The sequence below is a fragment of the Pezoporus flaviventris genome, unplaced genomic scaffold (assembly GCF_033815535.1).
Source record: "Pezoporus flaviventris isolate CSIRO_AGI_PZ_B2104156 unplaced genomic scaffold, CSIRO_AGI_Pfla_v1 ptg000006l, whole genome shotgun sequence".
In the NCBI taxonomy this organism is placed as follows: Eukaryota; Metazoa; Chordata; class Aves; order Psittaciformes; family Psittacidae; genus Pezoporus; species Pezoporus flaviventris.
The window spans coordinates 17655067-17670880 of record NW_026892554.1 but is presented as its reverse complement, the minus strand read 5'-3'; the positions used below and the strand labels follow the sequence as shown (position 1 = coordinate 17670880).

The following is a 15814-nucleotide window of genomic DNA, read 5'->3' as shown; positions in this document are numbered from 1 at the left end:
TGCATGATGTGACAAGTAGTTTCTCCAACAGATGTTCCAGTGTAATTCCTAAGCATGTGGTTTATACCCTAAATGTATAGTATTAGACATAGGAGAACTCAGGTAGTGGATGTGAGAGTTCATATCCAAAATTCCAGGTTATTTGCAAGTGTTTAGGTCTTCACTCAGCAGCCTTGTTTAAGACCGCATTTCCACAGTTAAGCACAATAAAGGATCTACTTTATAATATTATGCAGATATGTGGGGTGTTGTGTTTCTGTATACTCTATAACTGATCTCTCATGATATGATCATTTGAGGATGTCTTGATTTACTGTAGAGGCATTCCTGTTGGATTCTCCCTAAAAATGCTACAGCTAGAAAATGCTACAGCTAAAGCTCTGACACTGCGTTAACTGTGTTGCATGGTTTGCTCATTTTACTGCATGTTGTTTGGCTCTTCTGTTGCAGGCGTTCAGAACAGAAGTGTTGTATGTTAGTCTGTACTTACAGGAAATGTTGGCTTTTCTTGTTTTTCATCCTGGCTTTTCTCTTAAGCTTGTTGATTGCTCAGTTTGTCCTTGTTCAACAGGTGGGGGTTAGCATCAAGATGAGTACTTTTAACCTTACCAGGATTGTTACCTTCACTCCCTTCTACACAATAGCAAACAAATCTTCACTGGAACTAGAAGTTGGAGAAATTGGTCCTAATGGCTCTTTTCCAACTAATAAATGGAATTATATCTCAGCTTCAGAGGTAATGTTTCTGGTTTTTTTTCCTTTGGAAGTTATTGTAGACAAATGACTGGTCTCTAGCTGTCACTTAAGGAAAAAGCAGCTCTTTTACAGAAGCTCTATCACTTCTGATGGCAGGATATGGATACATCACATCTCAGAATAAATTAAATAGCACAGGTTGCATTTGTTAGTAAATTCATCAAGTCTTTCATTTTAGATAATTTACTAAAGGTAGATTAGCTGTTAATCAGTAGGTACTGGGGTAAGAACTAATGCATTTGAAATAGGTTTAGTCCCACAAGACTTTGGTTTACTGCTGGCTTATTATATTGAACATATATGAACTATGAAGTTGTGCATGTTTCTTATTTTACAGTGTCTTCCATTTTGGCCTGAAAACTCATCTGGTGAACTTTGTGTACGAGTAGTTGGCTATGAAAGCACATCCAGACCATTCTTGTTTAAAGCCCAGGATAATGGTACTCTGCTGAGGCTGGAAGAATTGGTGAGACTGGCTTTCTGGGGTCTGGTTTTAATACTTCATTTTAGCTCTGTGATATTGAACTTAGGAAAGCTTGACTCACCAGGGTGATCAAGATTGCAGCCTTGTTCCTTAAGCTGTTGGTGCAGTGCACTTCAGTTCTGTTGCATAAAAAATGTTGGAATCAATGTTGTTAATGTTTTCATAGCTGTGGGAAGTACTCATTTTGTTTTGACAAGCTTATAGGAAGCCGAACAGCTCTATTGCTATTGAACTAAAAATGGAATACTCCACCTCTAATGTGTTCTTTTGCTTAGGGCATTTCTTAGATGCCTTCAGTTGGTGTAAAGATCCTAAAATAGAATGTATTTTTTGATTTCTTGATAAGTTAATACATGGAGACACAGTTCATGGCTAAAATAGTTTATGATTCAATTTTAATAATTTCAAAACTTACCCTAGCCTAACATTAAGCATGTATGTAAATGTAGAATGATCAGACAAGTGTTTGGAGATGGTGTTTATCATAACTAGCTGAAATACAGGTGACTGTGAGGATAGTTGAACTCTCCACATTTGCTGAAACAATTAAGAAAAATGTTTTTGGAACAAGATGTCATCAGTGATTTGCTGTTCTGTTGCTTGCTGCACTTCATTAGAACAGGGGGGAGAGGGGGGGTGTTCTTCACTGTTTTACGATAGTGTTCAAGTGTTTAGTGTTCAAGGCCAGGCTGGATGGGGCCATGAGCAGCCTGATCTCATGGAGCTAGATGAGCTTTGTAAAGGTCCCTTCCAACCCAAACCATTCTGTGACTGTAATAGTAAATAGCTCAGCTTTGCAGTAGAATCCTTTCTAGTCCTGTATGTAGTGAGGTTTTACTACTACTGTGTAGAGTGCTAAACATAATTTCTCAAATCCCTCTGATGTGAGCTGGACAATCTGTAAAATCATCTTGTTCAAAAGTAGGTGTGTCCCCTTCCATCTCTTCTCCAGATCTTACCAACAAAAATGTCAATTTATCTTGCTTATACAAGCATTTGATAGAGACATCTGAAGAGAGTATTCAAAAGCAAAAGCATGAGGTGCCTCCTTTGTATAAGCAAATGAGAAAAATTGTGCTATATGTATCTTGGAAATATCTTGCAAATATATTGGAAGAAAGCAGAATCTTGAAAGCCATTAGAAGATACTCAAGAATGATTTGTTGAGGGTTTTAATCAACAGAACTTTTCTGCTCAGTGATCAGTTATTGTTATGTCTATCGTACCTTTAAAGACTTTAACATGTTTGTCTAGAGTAGTCCTTCAGATTTTTAAGGAGCATGCAGGAAACTGCAGGTTTTAAATAGAATGTCAAGTTTTGTAACAGAAACTGAAAGGGGTATTTGCCTCTACTTGGTACTGAATTTAGGCAAATAAAGTAAGTAAAAATGATACAATCTGAATATAACTTTTCAATGAGGCTAAATCAGTAAGTATTATGTGGATGTTCCCGATGTCTGTCTTAAGACAGTGCCCAATGTATTTGAGCTTACTGTTACTGGATAATGTAGAGTACATTTCCTTGTTTGATTTGTAAAAGGGCACTGTAAGACTGATTTAAAAATAAGTTTAGTCTGTTCCATCTTCAGTTTATGTCTAGAACAAATACTGAACTTTCTTTCTAACTTTCTCTCCAGAATGGGGGCTTGCTGGTAGATGTGAATGTTTCTGAGCATTCTACTCTCATAAGCTTCTCGGATTACCATGAGGGAGCTGCTCCAGCTCTTATTGTTAACCATACTTCATGGGACTCTCTCAGATACAAACAGAGGTATGTGAAAGAAACAATTCACCTTTGGTTGTCTAACCGGGGGGGCATCCTTTGTGAAGCAAGTAGTTCTCTACCATTATGGTACCTTGAAAAATAGAGAAAGCCCTTTTCTTTATTGTATTATTTTAGAGAATAGTTTTATCTACTTTTAAGAAGTCTCATAGTTTTGCAGAGAATAAAGGGGGAGTAGAGATCATAGTTCACTTGCTTGGAGTGGATGCCCTCGGCTCTTCATGCCTCACCCCATAAGGCTGGGGAGGGGTAGAGTGCTGTGATCTCCTTGCACCACTTCAATCAGTGGTCTTAACCAAGGAATGCTGTCATTTTACTCATTTTCTTTGAACTTGCAGTGGATTACAAGAGGAAATGGAATTGAAACCAAAGCAAGTATGCCTGTTTGCATGGACAGATCCGACTAAAACAAGAAAACTGATTTGGGGTTACTCCCAAAATTTTGGTGAACATGACCTGCTTAAGGTAATTTTCAGAAGGGGAGAAGTAAATGCTGAACCAATCTAGGACTACAACAAGGTTAAAATTAGCTGGGAGAAAGCTTCTTGAGTAACTTTGAGTCTCACTTGTCCTGTGAGAGACTTCTGAACCTATTCTCAATTAGCTAGATTTTAGATGTTTAGATTAATGTAATTGGAGGACAGGACACAAACTGCAAACTGCATTTTCTCCATGGTGTTCTTGTATATGAAAGAAGAAGGATAAAGTGTATGAGCTGTGGATGTATCCAAGTAGTAAAGAGGATGAGTAATTCACCAGTTGCCTAGCAGTGCTACATTTGGCTAAAGAATTTCCCTGAAGACGGAGAAAAACCCTGCTGTTTGTGACTCTCTGTTCTTATGGGGAATGCTTGCATGGAGTTGCTCACTAAGAGCTATTTTGGCGTTTCTGACTTGTGCAATATTAAAATGAAAAGTTAATGAAGTGGGGGTAAAAGAACAGTGATCTAGAAAGAAAATGAGTGGGGGAAAGAGGGAACTATACCTAGGAGCAGAAGTAAATCTAGGGTAAGACTGGGCACAAGTATTTGGTTAAAGAATGGAGAAGCAAGCATTGATGGAGAAAGATATTTTTCTTTTTCTCACTTAACTGGCCAGTAGGCTAAATAAAGTCCTGTGTGTCTGTCTCTAAATAGCTGCCCTCTGGCCCCTTTTACCAAACTCTGAATTCAGAGGTGGCTTGCTTTTTCTGTTGACTAGGCACAGAGTTAAGAAAACTGAGAATATTGGTGGTTAAAAGTAGGGACAGGAAAGCAAGTTTGTATTTTAGTTAGACTGGGAATGGGTTTGGTTTCTCACAGCTGAACTTCTTGGAGTTCAATACTTCATGAATTTACTCCTGTGATATACTTATATACCTACTTCTTTTTTTTTTTTTTTTTTTTTCCCCTCCCAATACAGGATGAATGTGGCCAATTCCCTTACAATGCAAATACTCAAGTACACTGGGTGTCCTTCCTGGATGGACGTCAACGAGTGCTACTTTTCACAGATGATGTTGCATTAGTTTCTAAAGCACGACAAGCAGAGGAGCTGGAGCAACCTGATCAAGAAATAAACTTGTCAATCCATAGTCTTGGACTTTCTCTTGTTAACAATGAAAATAAAAAAGAAATCTCCTATATAGGAATTACTAGGTACTGCACATGGGGGCCTAACTATTCCTTTGAGTAATCAAAATTTGACAGCATATTGTAATGTTAGCAGTACATTTGAGTTGAAGGCGATATCTTTCAAATTAAATTAATATAAATGGATCCTTTCTATGTAAAATAAAGTTCTGCGTTTATTCCTGTTGTGCAGTTTGAATATACAGGATTTAACTGCCTTCTTTCTTAGAGTCTATTAAAAAAATGGTGAACAATAGTTTTGCATAGGAAAGGTTTCACTACTTTTAAACTATTAACATTATTTGTCTTGCAGTTCTGGTGTCGTTTGGGAACAGAAACAGAAGCAAAAGTGGAAACCATTTAATCAAAAGCAAATAAATCTGTTGGAACAAGCCTATCAGAAGTATCTTTGTAAGACTGCTTCCCAAGCTCCAGGTTGGCATAAACTAGACGGCAATGTTGAGGTATGTTCTGAGGTTTCAGAGTTAGAATGATTGCAGAATATGTGTAACTGTTAAAACAGACTTCTGTGCTGCTAAGTAAGGATAGATGCTGCTTTAAAAGAAACGTGAAAAAGAGCAAGCTCTTTTTTGGAATAGTTTCACATTGTACACAGGAGAATATTTTGGCATGGAGGCAGTGCAGAGGCAGTATTGAGTTGTTTAGAAGAATTGTATTGTGAAGAAAGAATCTCAAGGAGTTTTGCTTTTGTGTGGTAGAAAAGATTTCTTGGTGTGTGCACATTAGTAATGAACCTGTGTTCTCAGGGTTGTAACTTAAATTCTTGCAGAATCTTGGCTTTAGCTTCTTAGTAAGCTGCAGTTCCCATGACTTGGTATGATGAAGGGGCCTATAGTGCTCAAAGACTCTGGAAATTAATTCACTTAGCTGAAATTTTTCAGATATTAATTATACCTGCCTGTATTCCATGCATAAATGTAACATGGTCAAATGGCTAAGTAAAATACAGGCATTTCACAGTACCATAATCAGCCTTGTTTTCAGTATCATCCTTTCATTTGAAAAACATGGGTGCCCCAGTTATATGAATACTGAAGTTTTGTATATTGCAGTAGTGCATTTGAACTATGTCATATCAAAACTTTGTATATATAAGTCATTACATTTGACTCGGAATAAATGAGAGGTTTTTCCTTTTGCTTCTCAGGATCAGGGTAAAAGCATCAGTTGGGAAAGTACTCAGCTGCATGTAAATATCTAATTATTACGCCAGTGTAATGTGTAGCTCATAAAGAAATAGTCACTAAGATGACACAGAGGTTCCTGCTAGGGGCATGTGAAGTTGTAGTGTAATGTGCTTATTGGAGTAACTTGTGGTTTTTGTTCCTTTCCATGAAGATAATTGGATTGAGTAATTCCGTAGCTGTGTGATCATGAAATAAGGAAAAACACAGCTTTTATTTGCTAGTCTGCTCATTAGTAGCATGACATATTTTTATTTCTTTTATTAAGCTGCGGAAGCTCTCCCTTCTTATATTTTAGGTGAATTTTAGCAAGGTTCCAATGGAAATGCGTCTCCCAGTCAGATGCAGCATCCGACGCAACTTCTTGCCAGGAATTAAGGTTGAATTCAAGCAGTCGCCTCACCAAAGAAGCTTACGGGCGCAATTGTATTGGCTGCAGGTACCGCATCTTCTATCATGTTCTCTAAACTAAACAGACACTTTTAAGGCTTTTGGTTTCTATGAAGAAGTATCTCTAAATTGTACCTATATGGTGCTCTCCTCACTGCATCAGAGTAGCAGAGGAGCTAGAAATTTATGAAGTACTGCAGAACTGCCATCCCAGGATTTTGTGAGTGCTATGGGAAAGACAAATACACAAAACTGGGTAGATATAAAGCAGGGTGCTATGATGAAAGTTTATTTCAAAAGAGAGTGTTTAGTGTTTTAAACCAAACAAAAAGCTCTATCTTGTACATAGTCGTGTACTGTTATTCTAGAGAGTGTATATAGAGGTTCAGGAAAAAAAAAAACTACCTGTCTGATGGAAAATAGAGATTTAAATACTCAAAAGTAGCATGTAATAATATATCTGCATGTAATATTACCCGTGACTTAATGTGCAACACTTGCAGTGATTAGCATACTCCAGTCAGGACTAATGGTGTTGTTAAATTAACCAGTAAAGTGCTTGAGGAGGTACTAGTGAGAAGTTTTTGGTACCAGAAGAAAATGATGATGAGAAATCATCATTATTCTCATTGTCAGCTCCATTTGCTGCATTTCAGAGTCTCCTAAGGGAGGGCAGTCATTGAGCCTTTTTCTGATTTGCTGGTGGGGAAGGGCTTCCTCTTTCCTTCTATCTTTTGTACTTTAATTTTTGCCTTAAGGTAATTTTCACTCTTCTAGCCCATGTATGCCATCAGCTGCAGACCCTCTAAATGAATCTTTGTGAGTGTGAACTTACGAAAGCATCCCTTCTGCAACACTTTGAACCATCTGACCTTTTATAATTGAATAGGTAACATTCCAAAATAATGAGAGTAATCCTCTTCCTCTTGTTTCTTTCCCACTAAATAAGAATGAGGTGGCTCTTCAATACAATCTATATAGCCTCAAGCCTTCTAAGATGGAAATGGTCTTTGATTATGATGTCATTAAAATATTACTGTAATTATGGAATAATTTTTTAGGTTGATAACCAATTACCAGGATCGATGTTTCCTGTTGTATTTCACCCTGTAGCCCCTCCAAAGTCGATTGCTTTGGATTCAGGTAAGAGAATGAGATTTATTCAGCGTTGAAAGTAGTAACATGGCAATATAATTTTTGTATATAATTAAGTCATTTTTTTTCCTCTTTAGAACCAAAACCCTTCATTGACATCAGTGTCATCACTAGATTCAATGAATACAGCAAAGTGCTACAGTTCAAGTGAGTTGAATAGTGTGTTGTAGTACAGTTTGAGAGACAATGCATTTTTGAAGTGAACCTTGTTCTAAAGTTCTCATTCTCATAGCCAAACAATTCTTGTCTCTGGATTGAATTTTTAAACAGCTCCAGTGAATAAAAACATCATTCTAGAAGAAACTTACTTGTAGAAAGTCAGGACCGACCACATGAAGGGAGCTGTTATGCAAATTACATAGTAATCAGGGCGATTTCCCTCTTGTGCTACAAGATGCATGTCTGCCTGTTTGCCATACAGTGCTGGGTTTATTGGGTGCTGTCGTGGTTTAAACCCAGTCAGGTAACTTGTTCACTCACTCCCAGTGAGTGGTGCCGAGCTGACAACAATCAAGGTCCGTGTCCCCCCCCCACCGGGGTTCTCCCCCACTCCCGGAGGAACGGGGAGGAGGATCGAAAGAGTGCAACTCCCACGGGTTGAGACAAGAACAGTCCAGCAACCAATGTACACAAATCACCACCGCTACTATCAACTACAACAATGATAAGGGAAAATAACAAGAGAAGAGAATACGATACCACCGGCCAAGAAAGCGAGTCCCACCCGGAAGCCCCTGTCCTTCCGGGTAACTCCCAGTCACCCTCCACCCTGGGCATGATGTGCTGTGGTATGGAATACCTCCCTGGCTAGCCTGAGTCAGGCGCCCCATCTCTGCTTCCTCCCGGCTTCCCCTCCTCCCTGGCAGAGCATGAGCCTCACAAAGTCCTTGGTCAGGGTAAACATCACTTAGAAACAACTGAAAACATCGGCTTCACCAACACTGTTCCCAGGCTGGAAGTCAAAACACAGCACTGCACCAGCTAGCACAAAGGAAAAAAAAAAAAATATGACTGCTACTGCTGAACCCAGGACAGGTGCTCTAACAACAGACAGCTCATACAGTCTCTAATGAAGCCCATTACATTAGTACAGCGTGTTCTATTGTGAAATGTATGTTCTTGTCCTGGGTTCAGCAGTAGCAGTCATTTTTTCTCCTTCTTGGTAGCTAGTGTAGTGCAGTGTTTTGACTTTCAGCTCGGGAACAGAGCTGATAACAAGGATGTTTTGGTTTGGCCAAGGACTTTGTGAGCCTCATGCTCTGCCAGGGGGGAGGGGAAGCCAGGAGGAAGCAGAGACAGAACACCTGACCCAAACTGACCAAAGAGGTATTCCATACCACAGCACGTCATGCCCAGGATGTAACTGGGAGTTAGCCAGAAGGGCTGGGAGACTGCAGGGTTGGAGGAGGTATCGGTCGGAGCTTGGTCGGGCTTGGGGGGCGAGTTATCGGTCAGCTGGTGCTGAGGTGTTATATTCTCTTCCCTTGTTATTTCCTTTATCATTATTATCATTGGTGGCAGCAGTAGTGATTTGTGTTATACCTTAGTTACTAAACTGTTCTTATCTCAACCCGTGGGAGTTGCATTCTTTTCGATTCCCCTCTCCGTCCCTCCGGGAGCAGGGGGAGGGAAAGAAGGGGGGGGTGAGTGAACGAATTACCTGACTGGGTTTAAACAACAACAGTTCTTTTTGGCGCCCAACGTGGGGCCCGAAGGGTTGAGATAACGACAGATTTGACTGGATTAATAGTCATTCGTCACAATGCTGATTTATTGGGTATCAGAGTTGTTCTTCTTGATCTCACAGCTTCAGACCGTTGTAACTTACGTAGAGCCGGTATTTGCTGTGATAGTGTTTATCAAGTGTGGGGCCTGGGCTAAGGTTCTTGTCTCACTGTGCTTTATGGCAATGGCTTGTAATACGGGCGGGCTCCAGAAGCAGGGCGGGACGGACGTGGCCGTGGACTTGTACCTGGCCGTCCGGCTGCTCTTCACCGTCCTGGCCCTCGCCCTCGCCTCCGTCTTCGTGAGGCTGCGGGAAACTGAGGGGGAGCGGCCCCGGGAGCCGGCGGCAGCCGAACCGGCCCGGGAGAGCGGCCCCGGGGACCGAGCGGCGGCGGGAGCGGGGCCGGAGGCCGCGAGGGGACGGCTGCCGGTGGAGGAGGTCGGGGAGGTCGAGGAGCAGAAGGAAGCGGCTGCCGAGCAGCGGGATAAGGCGGCGGAGGAGCCGAGCCCCGCGGAGGAGCCGAGCCCCGCGGAGGAGCCGAGCCCCGCGGAGGAGCCCAGCTCCGCGACGGCCGAGAGCATTCCCCGGCAGCCACCCGCCGAGCCCCAGGAGGATGCAGGAGACCACGCAGCATTTCCCAGCAAGGCAGAGGAGGAAGAGCTGGACTCAGGAAAAGAGAAGCCGGTGGTGGGAGAGCCGGCAAGCACAGCAGCTACACCAGCCCCAGTGACAAGTACAGCAGCATCAACTGAGAGTTCTGAAGGCTCTGAATGGCTTTTGGGTATCCTTGGGACCTGCCTGCTGATCGTGATGGGGATCAGCATGTTGGCACACACACAGGCTGTGTTCTACCCACAACCATTTTGTCTGATCTCAAAAGTTAAGCAGAGTCAGGTTTGGGTCTTGTCTGGGGTTAGACAACAATGCAGGGAGACCAAGAGATTTTCCCCAAGGCTGGACAGTCATGAGTGGCAGGGTGTGTGGGACAGTATGGGCAAGTATCTAGTCCACTGGGCCCCTCCAGTGCTTTGGAAGCATCGGAGATGGAAGGCAGCTGTGTGGAGTCCCCAGCAACAAGCTGCAGAAACTGCTGAAGGGGACAGTGAATTATTTTGAGCCTGGTGGGCCCATGGCACTTCAGGCCATCAGAGCAGAGATGCAACATAGAGATGGACTCATGATCGAGGGGTGGACTTAGCAATGGACACTATTGCCCAGATTATTCATGAGTGTGAACACTGCACACAGTCTCTCCTGCTCTGGAAGACTGTTACAAGAGATGGAGCCTGACATCATGGACCAGATGGACTCAGCAGCTTTATAGCTACTGGTCCATGCACTTAGATAAGAGTGATGGTATATTGAAAATGTGGGATCTGAGCATGACGTGAATGGTATGGAATAAGGGGTGGATAATGTCCTGGGTTCAGCAGTAGCAGTCATTTTTTCTCCTTCTTGGTAGCTAGTGTAGTGAAGTGTTTTGACTTTCAGCTCGGGAACAGAGCTGATAACAAGGATGTTTTGGTTTGGCCAAGGACTTTGTGAGCCTCATGCTCTGCCAGGGAGGAGGGGAAGCCAGGAGGAAGCAGAGACAGGACACCTGACCCAAGCTAGCCAAAGAGGTATTCCATACCACAGCACGTCATGCCCAGGATGTAACTGGGAGTTAGCCAGAAGGGCTGGGAAACTGCAGGGTTGGAGGAGGTATCGGTCGGAGCTTGGTCGGGCCTGGGGGGCGAGTTATCAGTCAGCTGGTGCTGAGGTGTTGTATTCTCTTCCCTTGTTATTTCCTTTATCATTATTATCATCGGTGGTAACAGTAGTGATTTGTGTTATACCTTAGTTACTAAACTGTTCTTATCTCAACCCGTGGGAGTTGCATTCTTTTCGATTCCCCTCTCCGTCCCTCCAGGAGTAGGGGGAGGGAAAGAAGGGGGGTGTGAGTGAACGAATTACCTGACTGGGTTTAAACCACAACAATTCTTTAGTTAATATAGTTGCATCTGGAGTTTTTGTACCAAAAATGAATTAAAAACATTACGCTGATTGTTTCTAATGCAAGTATCTGTATCCAGCTGTTAGGGATAGGAGATTTGAGGATGGTGAATTTTAATAAAAGAAAGGTTCTATAATACGATTTTTGGGGAGAGGCTGTAGGATAAGAAGTAATATGTTGTTTAGATAATATTATTCATGGAGCATATGAAATCATAATGTATGAGCATAAGTATATGGTGATGGTTAGTATTTTTTGGATTATTTTGATAGTGTTAGGCTATGAATAATCTACAGTAATATACAGCTTTGTGAGGCTGGTAAGCTCTTCTAACTGTAAATAGTTGATATTGTAGATTGTATGTCTTAATATGCAACACTGCATAACAAAACTTGAGTTACATAGGGTAAACGTGATATTTAAATTAAACTTCTATGTTTATATACTGTTTTGTTTTTTCCCATTTTAGGTACTTCATGGTTCTCATCCAGGAAATGGCACTTAAAATCGATCAAGGATTTTTAGGAGCGCTGAGTGAATTTCTCACCCCATCTACAGACCCAGAAGCTGAGAAACAACGGGTAACGTATGAGGGAAACTCATTCTTGCAGAACAGGGCCTTTATAGTAGCAGTATTGTAATTTTCTGAAAATTCGGTTTAAATGAGTGAACGTTGTATTTGACAACAGGAGCTAAAGGGATGTGGTGAGGTAATTGTCAGTGAAGCTTTGATTATTTCTGTTAAATTGGCTGTGAACATTACCAAGTGGCAAGTTTGAGTAACTGTTCTACTTGGGTGTGTGTGACTGTTTTCTGGGTGTTTTAATGTTTCATTGATTGACACAGTTGTTTTAGCTGTGGCTACAATGTGTTACAGGTGACATGAAACAACCTTAGGGTTTATAGAATGTACTTTTAAATGTCAGTGTACAGTATCTTTTGTCTTGAGAGAGCAGAAGGAACAGATTTTTGTGACTCTAAATTAGTTCTTATATAGGTGGATAGTATTCAGAAAGATCACATTTGTTTCTAGTGTGTGTAGGAGAGTTATTCATACAAGTTTCTTTTTTGTTGAAGTTATATCTTTGGATGTACAATATAAAAACTCTGATTTTGTAAGGAAATACAAAAATGCAAAGACCCTCAGGAAGTGAGTTACTTCACTAATATTTCTAAATTAATTTAGAAGAGAGACCTGGCGTGATTGAGCAATTTAAGGAATATCAAGTCATAAAGCATAAAATGGAAAGTCATGCAGAAATTGTTGTGTGTGGTTCCTGTGGGGCTTTGTTTTGTGGGGTTGTTGGTTGGTTTGTTTTTCCCCTGGATTAAAGAAATGTATTAGTGCAGTTATAATCAAGTATACAGAAGTAGTTAGTCTATTTCTAGTTTTGGAGATGTTGGCTATTTAACTAGTTAGGTAAGTTTTTTATTAGATTTGACTATGATTATTATTTTTGCTGTTTACTTACATTTGTATATTTCATATAAATTTACATAGAATTTTATTAATTATATTACATGTATTTTGATGAGATAAACTTCTGTTTTTCTTCCTTTTTTAATAAAAGTCTAAGTTAATTCAGCAAGATGTGGATGCTCTTAACACTGAACTAATGGAGTCTTCCCTAACAGACCTGTCAATGCTCAGCTTCTTTGAGCATTTCCACATTTCTCCAGTAAAGGTATGTAATAGAGGTACTTTTGATTAATAAAATACTTTATAGCAATGATCTCTCAATTTCTTAAATACATCCTCAGAGCAGACTTTGAATAATCAAGGTCTTCAGGCTGGCTACATTTACATTCTCTTGAACTTAATACTTTGCTGGAAAACTTTTAGTTGCCTATGAATGCCAATGCACCTTTAACCACCACCAAGTGGGAAGATTCAATGGGTATAATAATGAGGAAAGCTAGATAAAATGCTGACCTGAAGGTGATATGTGATAAATTGTAATAAAATATACTTTCCTGGGCTTGTCTTCATGTCTGTCTTGAACCAGTTCAATTTTTTGGAGCAAGAAAGGTTGATCATCAGTAACTATTCATTGTTCTGAATCAACATGATGCTCCCCTATCAGCTTGAATAAGAATTTGAAAGAAAAAAAAAATCACTTACTTTTCTTTTCATTGAAGATATACAAGACAGGCATAGACCTCAATACAGATGATGAAATTCCAGCACTTTTTTCAACTTTTTAGTTATTTCACTTGGTATCTGTTAGGATACCCTTAGATTTCCCTATTACTGTTTTTTTTCCTATATGATTGTGCTTATAAACTTAGGAATGTGAAACCAGGGAAAATGCTATAAGAACAAGACACTATTGTGGCATTTTAATATTACCTCTAGCTAGTCTGGTTGAAGTTGTTGAAGAAATGGTTATAATTTTAAGTTTCTCTTGTATTTTTATGTGAAATGTGTAGATGTACTTACTGACTGTTAAGTACAGCAAGGGGCTTGGGCTTCTTTTTCTCCTGTTTTTTTTCACCTTACTTCAGTGACTTATCTTAATATTTTAAACTACTGGATAATGCCCTCTCCACCCCTAAGAAAAGTGAGTGTCTTATCCACACTAAGCAATCTCATTTTGCAGTGTTAAAGTTCATGTATTTCCCCAAAAGCATGACTATTTGCAAAAATACACACAAGCTAGTTAAAGAAATCAGAACTCAAAATTTAACTTGTATTGGAAATTAGGCTCCACCTATTTAACATGTCATTTCTCTAAGTGTTTACACAAAGTTTACAGATGCAAACATGAGAAAAGCTAGGGCAATCTGACTCTTCTCTATGGCAATAGTAATAAGTACATATGTTACGGAAGTTATACCACTGTCAGTTCAAACGTGTTTGAAACTGTACGTTTCCTCAGAGCAACTAAAACCACCTTATCACTGTTGCACCACTGCATATGCACCACACAGCCTCTCTGGCGTTTATCTTTTTGTCTTCACTTGTCTTGTTTTACTAATTCTGTCATGACAGCTGCATTTGAGTCTCTCTCTGTCTTCTGGTGGAGAAGATTCAGATAAAGGGGAAGAGATGATAGCCATCCATTCTCTGAATTTGCTGTTGAAAAGTATTGGAGCTACTCTAACAGATGTGGATGATCTTATTTTCAAGTAAGCTAAGGAAGTTTGGTTTTAGAAAAGCTACTATGCATTTAATAATTGGGTCAATGCTAAACTGACTCTAGTTTAAATGTATGCAGCCATTGGGAAAAAGGAGGAGTGGAGGGAAGGTAGGGCTTGGGCTCATTTTTAAGAGAAGAGGGCTTCAGGATTATCTGAAAGAAAAGAGAACTATTTAGAAGGAGGAAGGGTATCTATAACTAACGTGATTACTTGTCTTTCAGACTTGCTTTCTTTGAAATTAAGTATCAGTTCTACAAGAGAGACCAGCTGATGAAGAGGGTTGTTAGACATTATAGTGAACAAGTAAGCTTATTTTATCAAGCTTTTGTGTAAGATTTTATGTGTCTTACAGAATGCAGAAAATAAGAAAGAAAAGGTGAATACCTCTAAAAGCTACTAATTTTGTATTTCGTGGTGCTGAAGTAGGAATCTGGTGGCACATTATGAAAATGTAAATACAGAAGTGTCCTGACAATGTGTGTTAAGAATTCTAAGTGATTGCTTCTGTTCTTTTTATGTGTATCTCTGTTCACCAAAGTATTCTAGTAGTTATCCACACATATATTGCATCTTTTGCCCAAGCCTGTCTTCATTCTAGTAGGAATACTTAGTTGAGTACTCTAACACCTTACTTGGATAGTAAAGTAAAAAATTTACCGTGGGCTCTAGCATGGAACTGTGTGTAACAATAAATAATAACACTGCTTTTGTTTTTCCCTTTTTTTTCTTTCTTTAGTTCCTGAAACAGATGTATGTTCTTGTACTTGGGTTAGATGTTCTTGGAAATCCATTCGGCTTAATCAGAGGCTTGTCTGAGGGAGTTGAAGCTTTCTTCTATGAGCCATTCCAGGTATAACTTCCTGATTCTTCAACTGTGGATGAATAGTAGGCTGATTGAATATACTGGTAGAGTTGTGGTTTTGTTGCCACTGTACTCTGCCCCTTCAACAGCTAAGAAAACAATAATTCTGTATGCTAACTTGAATAACTTATTCAAATGGCCTTATTTTTATCAATGTAAAGGAATTGCTAGTATTTCTTGAAACAGACTCATAAATGTATAGTTTTCTGTTATTACTAATAAACTTTATTTTTAGGGTGCAGTTCAAGGACCTGAAGAATTTGCTGAAGGCTTTGTAATTGGTGTTAGAAGTCTTCTTGGGCACACAGTGGGTATGTATCTCATAGGTTAACTCATGGATTGCTTTTTTTTTTCTTATTTTGAAGCAAAGTTATATTTTTAACATATCTATGTGATATTTTTTGATGAGTGTATGTCAGTTACTGTTGCCAGTAGTCATGATATATCATTCATACCTATCTTACTTGAGACTGTCTAAATGTCTGTCTTGCAGACTAAGCAAGCAAACTGGGAGGCATTTGTAATATGCTGTGGATGAATAAGGAAAATGATTCTAATGGTCCTAAAATATCTGGAGAAGCCCAAGAACTGTTCTTAAGAGCAGCTACTGTTGCAGTTGCCTTAGATTTTTATTTAGCTATGTGTTTGTGGTAATGATGGGAAGTATTATTCCATCCAGTATGCTGTATAACATGTACTGAAGTCAT

The 15814-nt window shown here is 39.8% G+C and overlaps 1 protein-coding gene across 4 annotated transcripts in view; it reads left to right on the top strand.

Annotated features, from left to right (window-relative positions):
* The window catches only part of VPS13C (vacuolar protein sorting 13 homolog C), a 90958-nt gene that overhangs the window by 61130 nt on the left and 14014 nt on the right, over positions 1-15814 (top strand). For 3 of the 4 annotated variants that reach the window (XM_061447169.1, XM_061447168.1, XM_061447170.1), the window contains 15 exons: positions 572-736; positions 1094-1222; positions 2878-3011; positions 3362-3488; positions 4424-4659; positions 4946-5096; positions 6136-6276; positions 7289-7370; positions 7460-7529; positions 11574-11685; positions 12676-12789; positions 14097-14233; positions 14467-14548; positions 14982-15095; positions 15343-15418. In XM_061447169.1, the coding sequence (XP_061303153.1) occupies positions 572-736; positions 1094-1222; positions 2878-3011; positions 3362-3488; positions 4424-4659; positions 4946-5096; positions 6136-6276; positions 7289-7370; positions 7460-7529; positions 11574-11685; positions 12676-12789; positions 14097-14233; positions 14467-14548; positions 14982-15095; positions 15343-15418 (1870 nt within the window). Of the gene's footprint in view, positions 1-571; positions 737-1093; positions 1223-2877; positions 3012-3361; positions 3489-4423; positions 4660-4945; positions 5097-6135; positions 6277-7288; positions 7371-7459; positions 7530-11573; positions 11686-12675; positions 12790-14096; positions 14234-14466; positions 14549-14981; positions 15096-15342; positions 15419-15814 lie in introns of those variants that run through there. The other variant, XR_009742245.1, reaches the window with a different exon arrangement.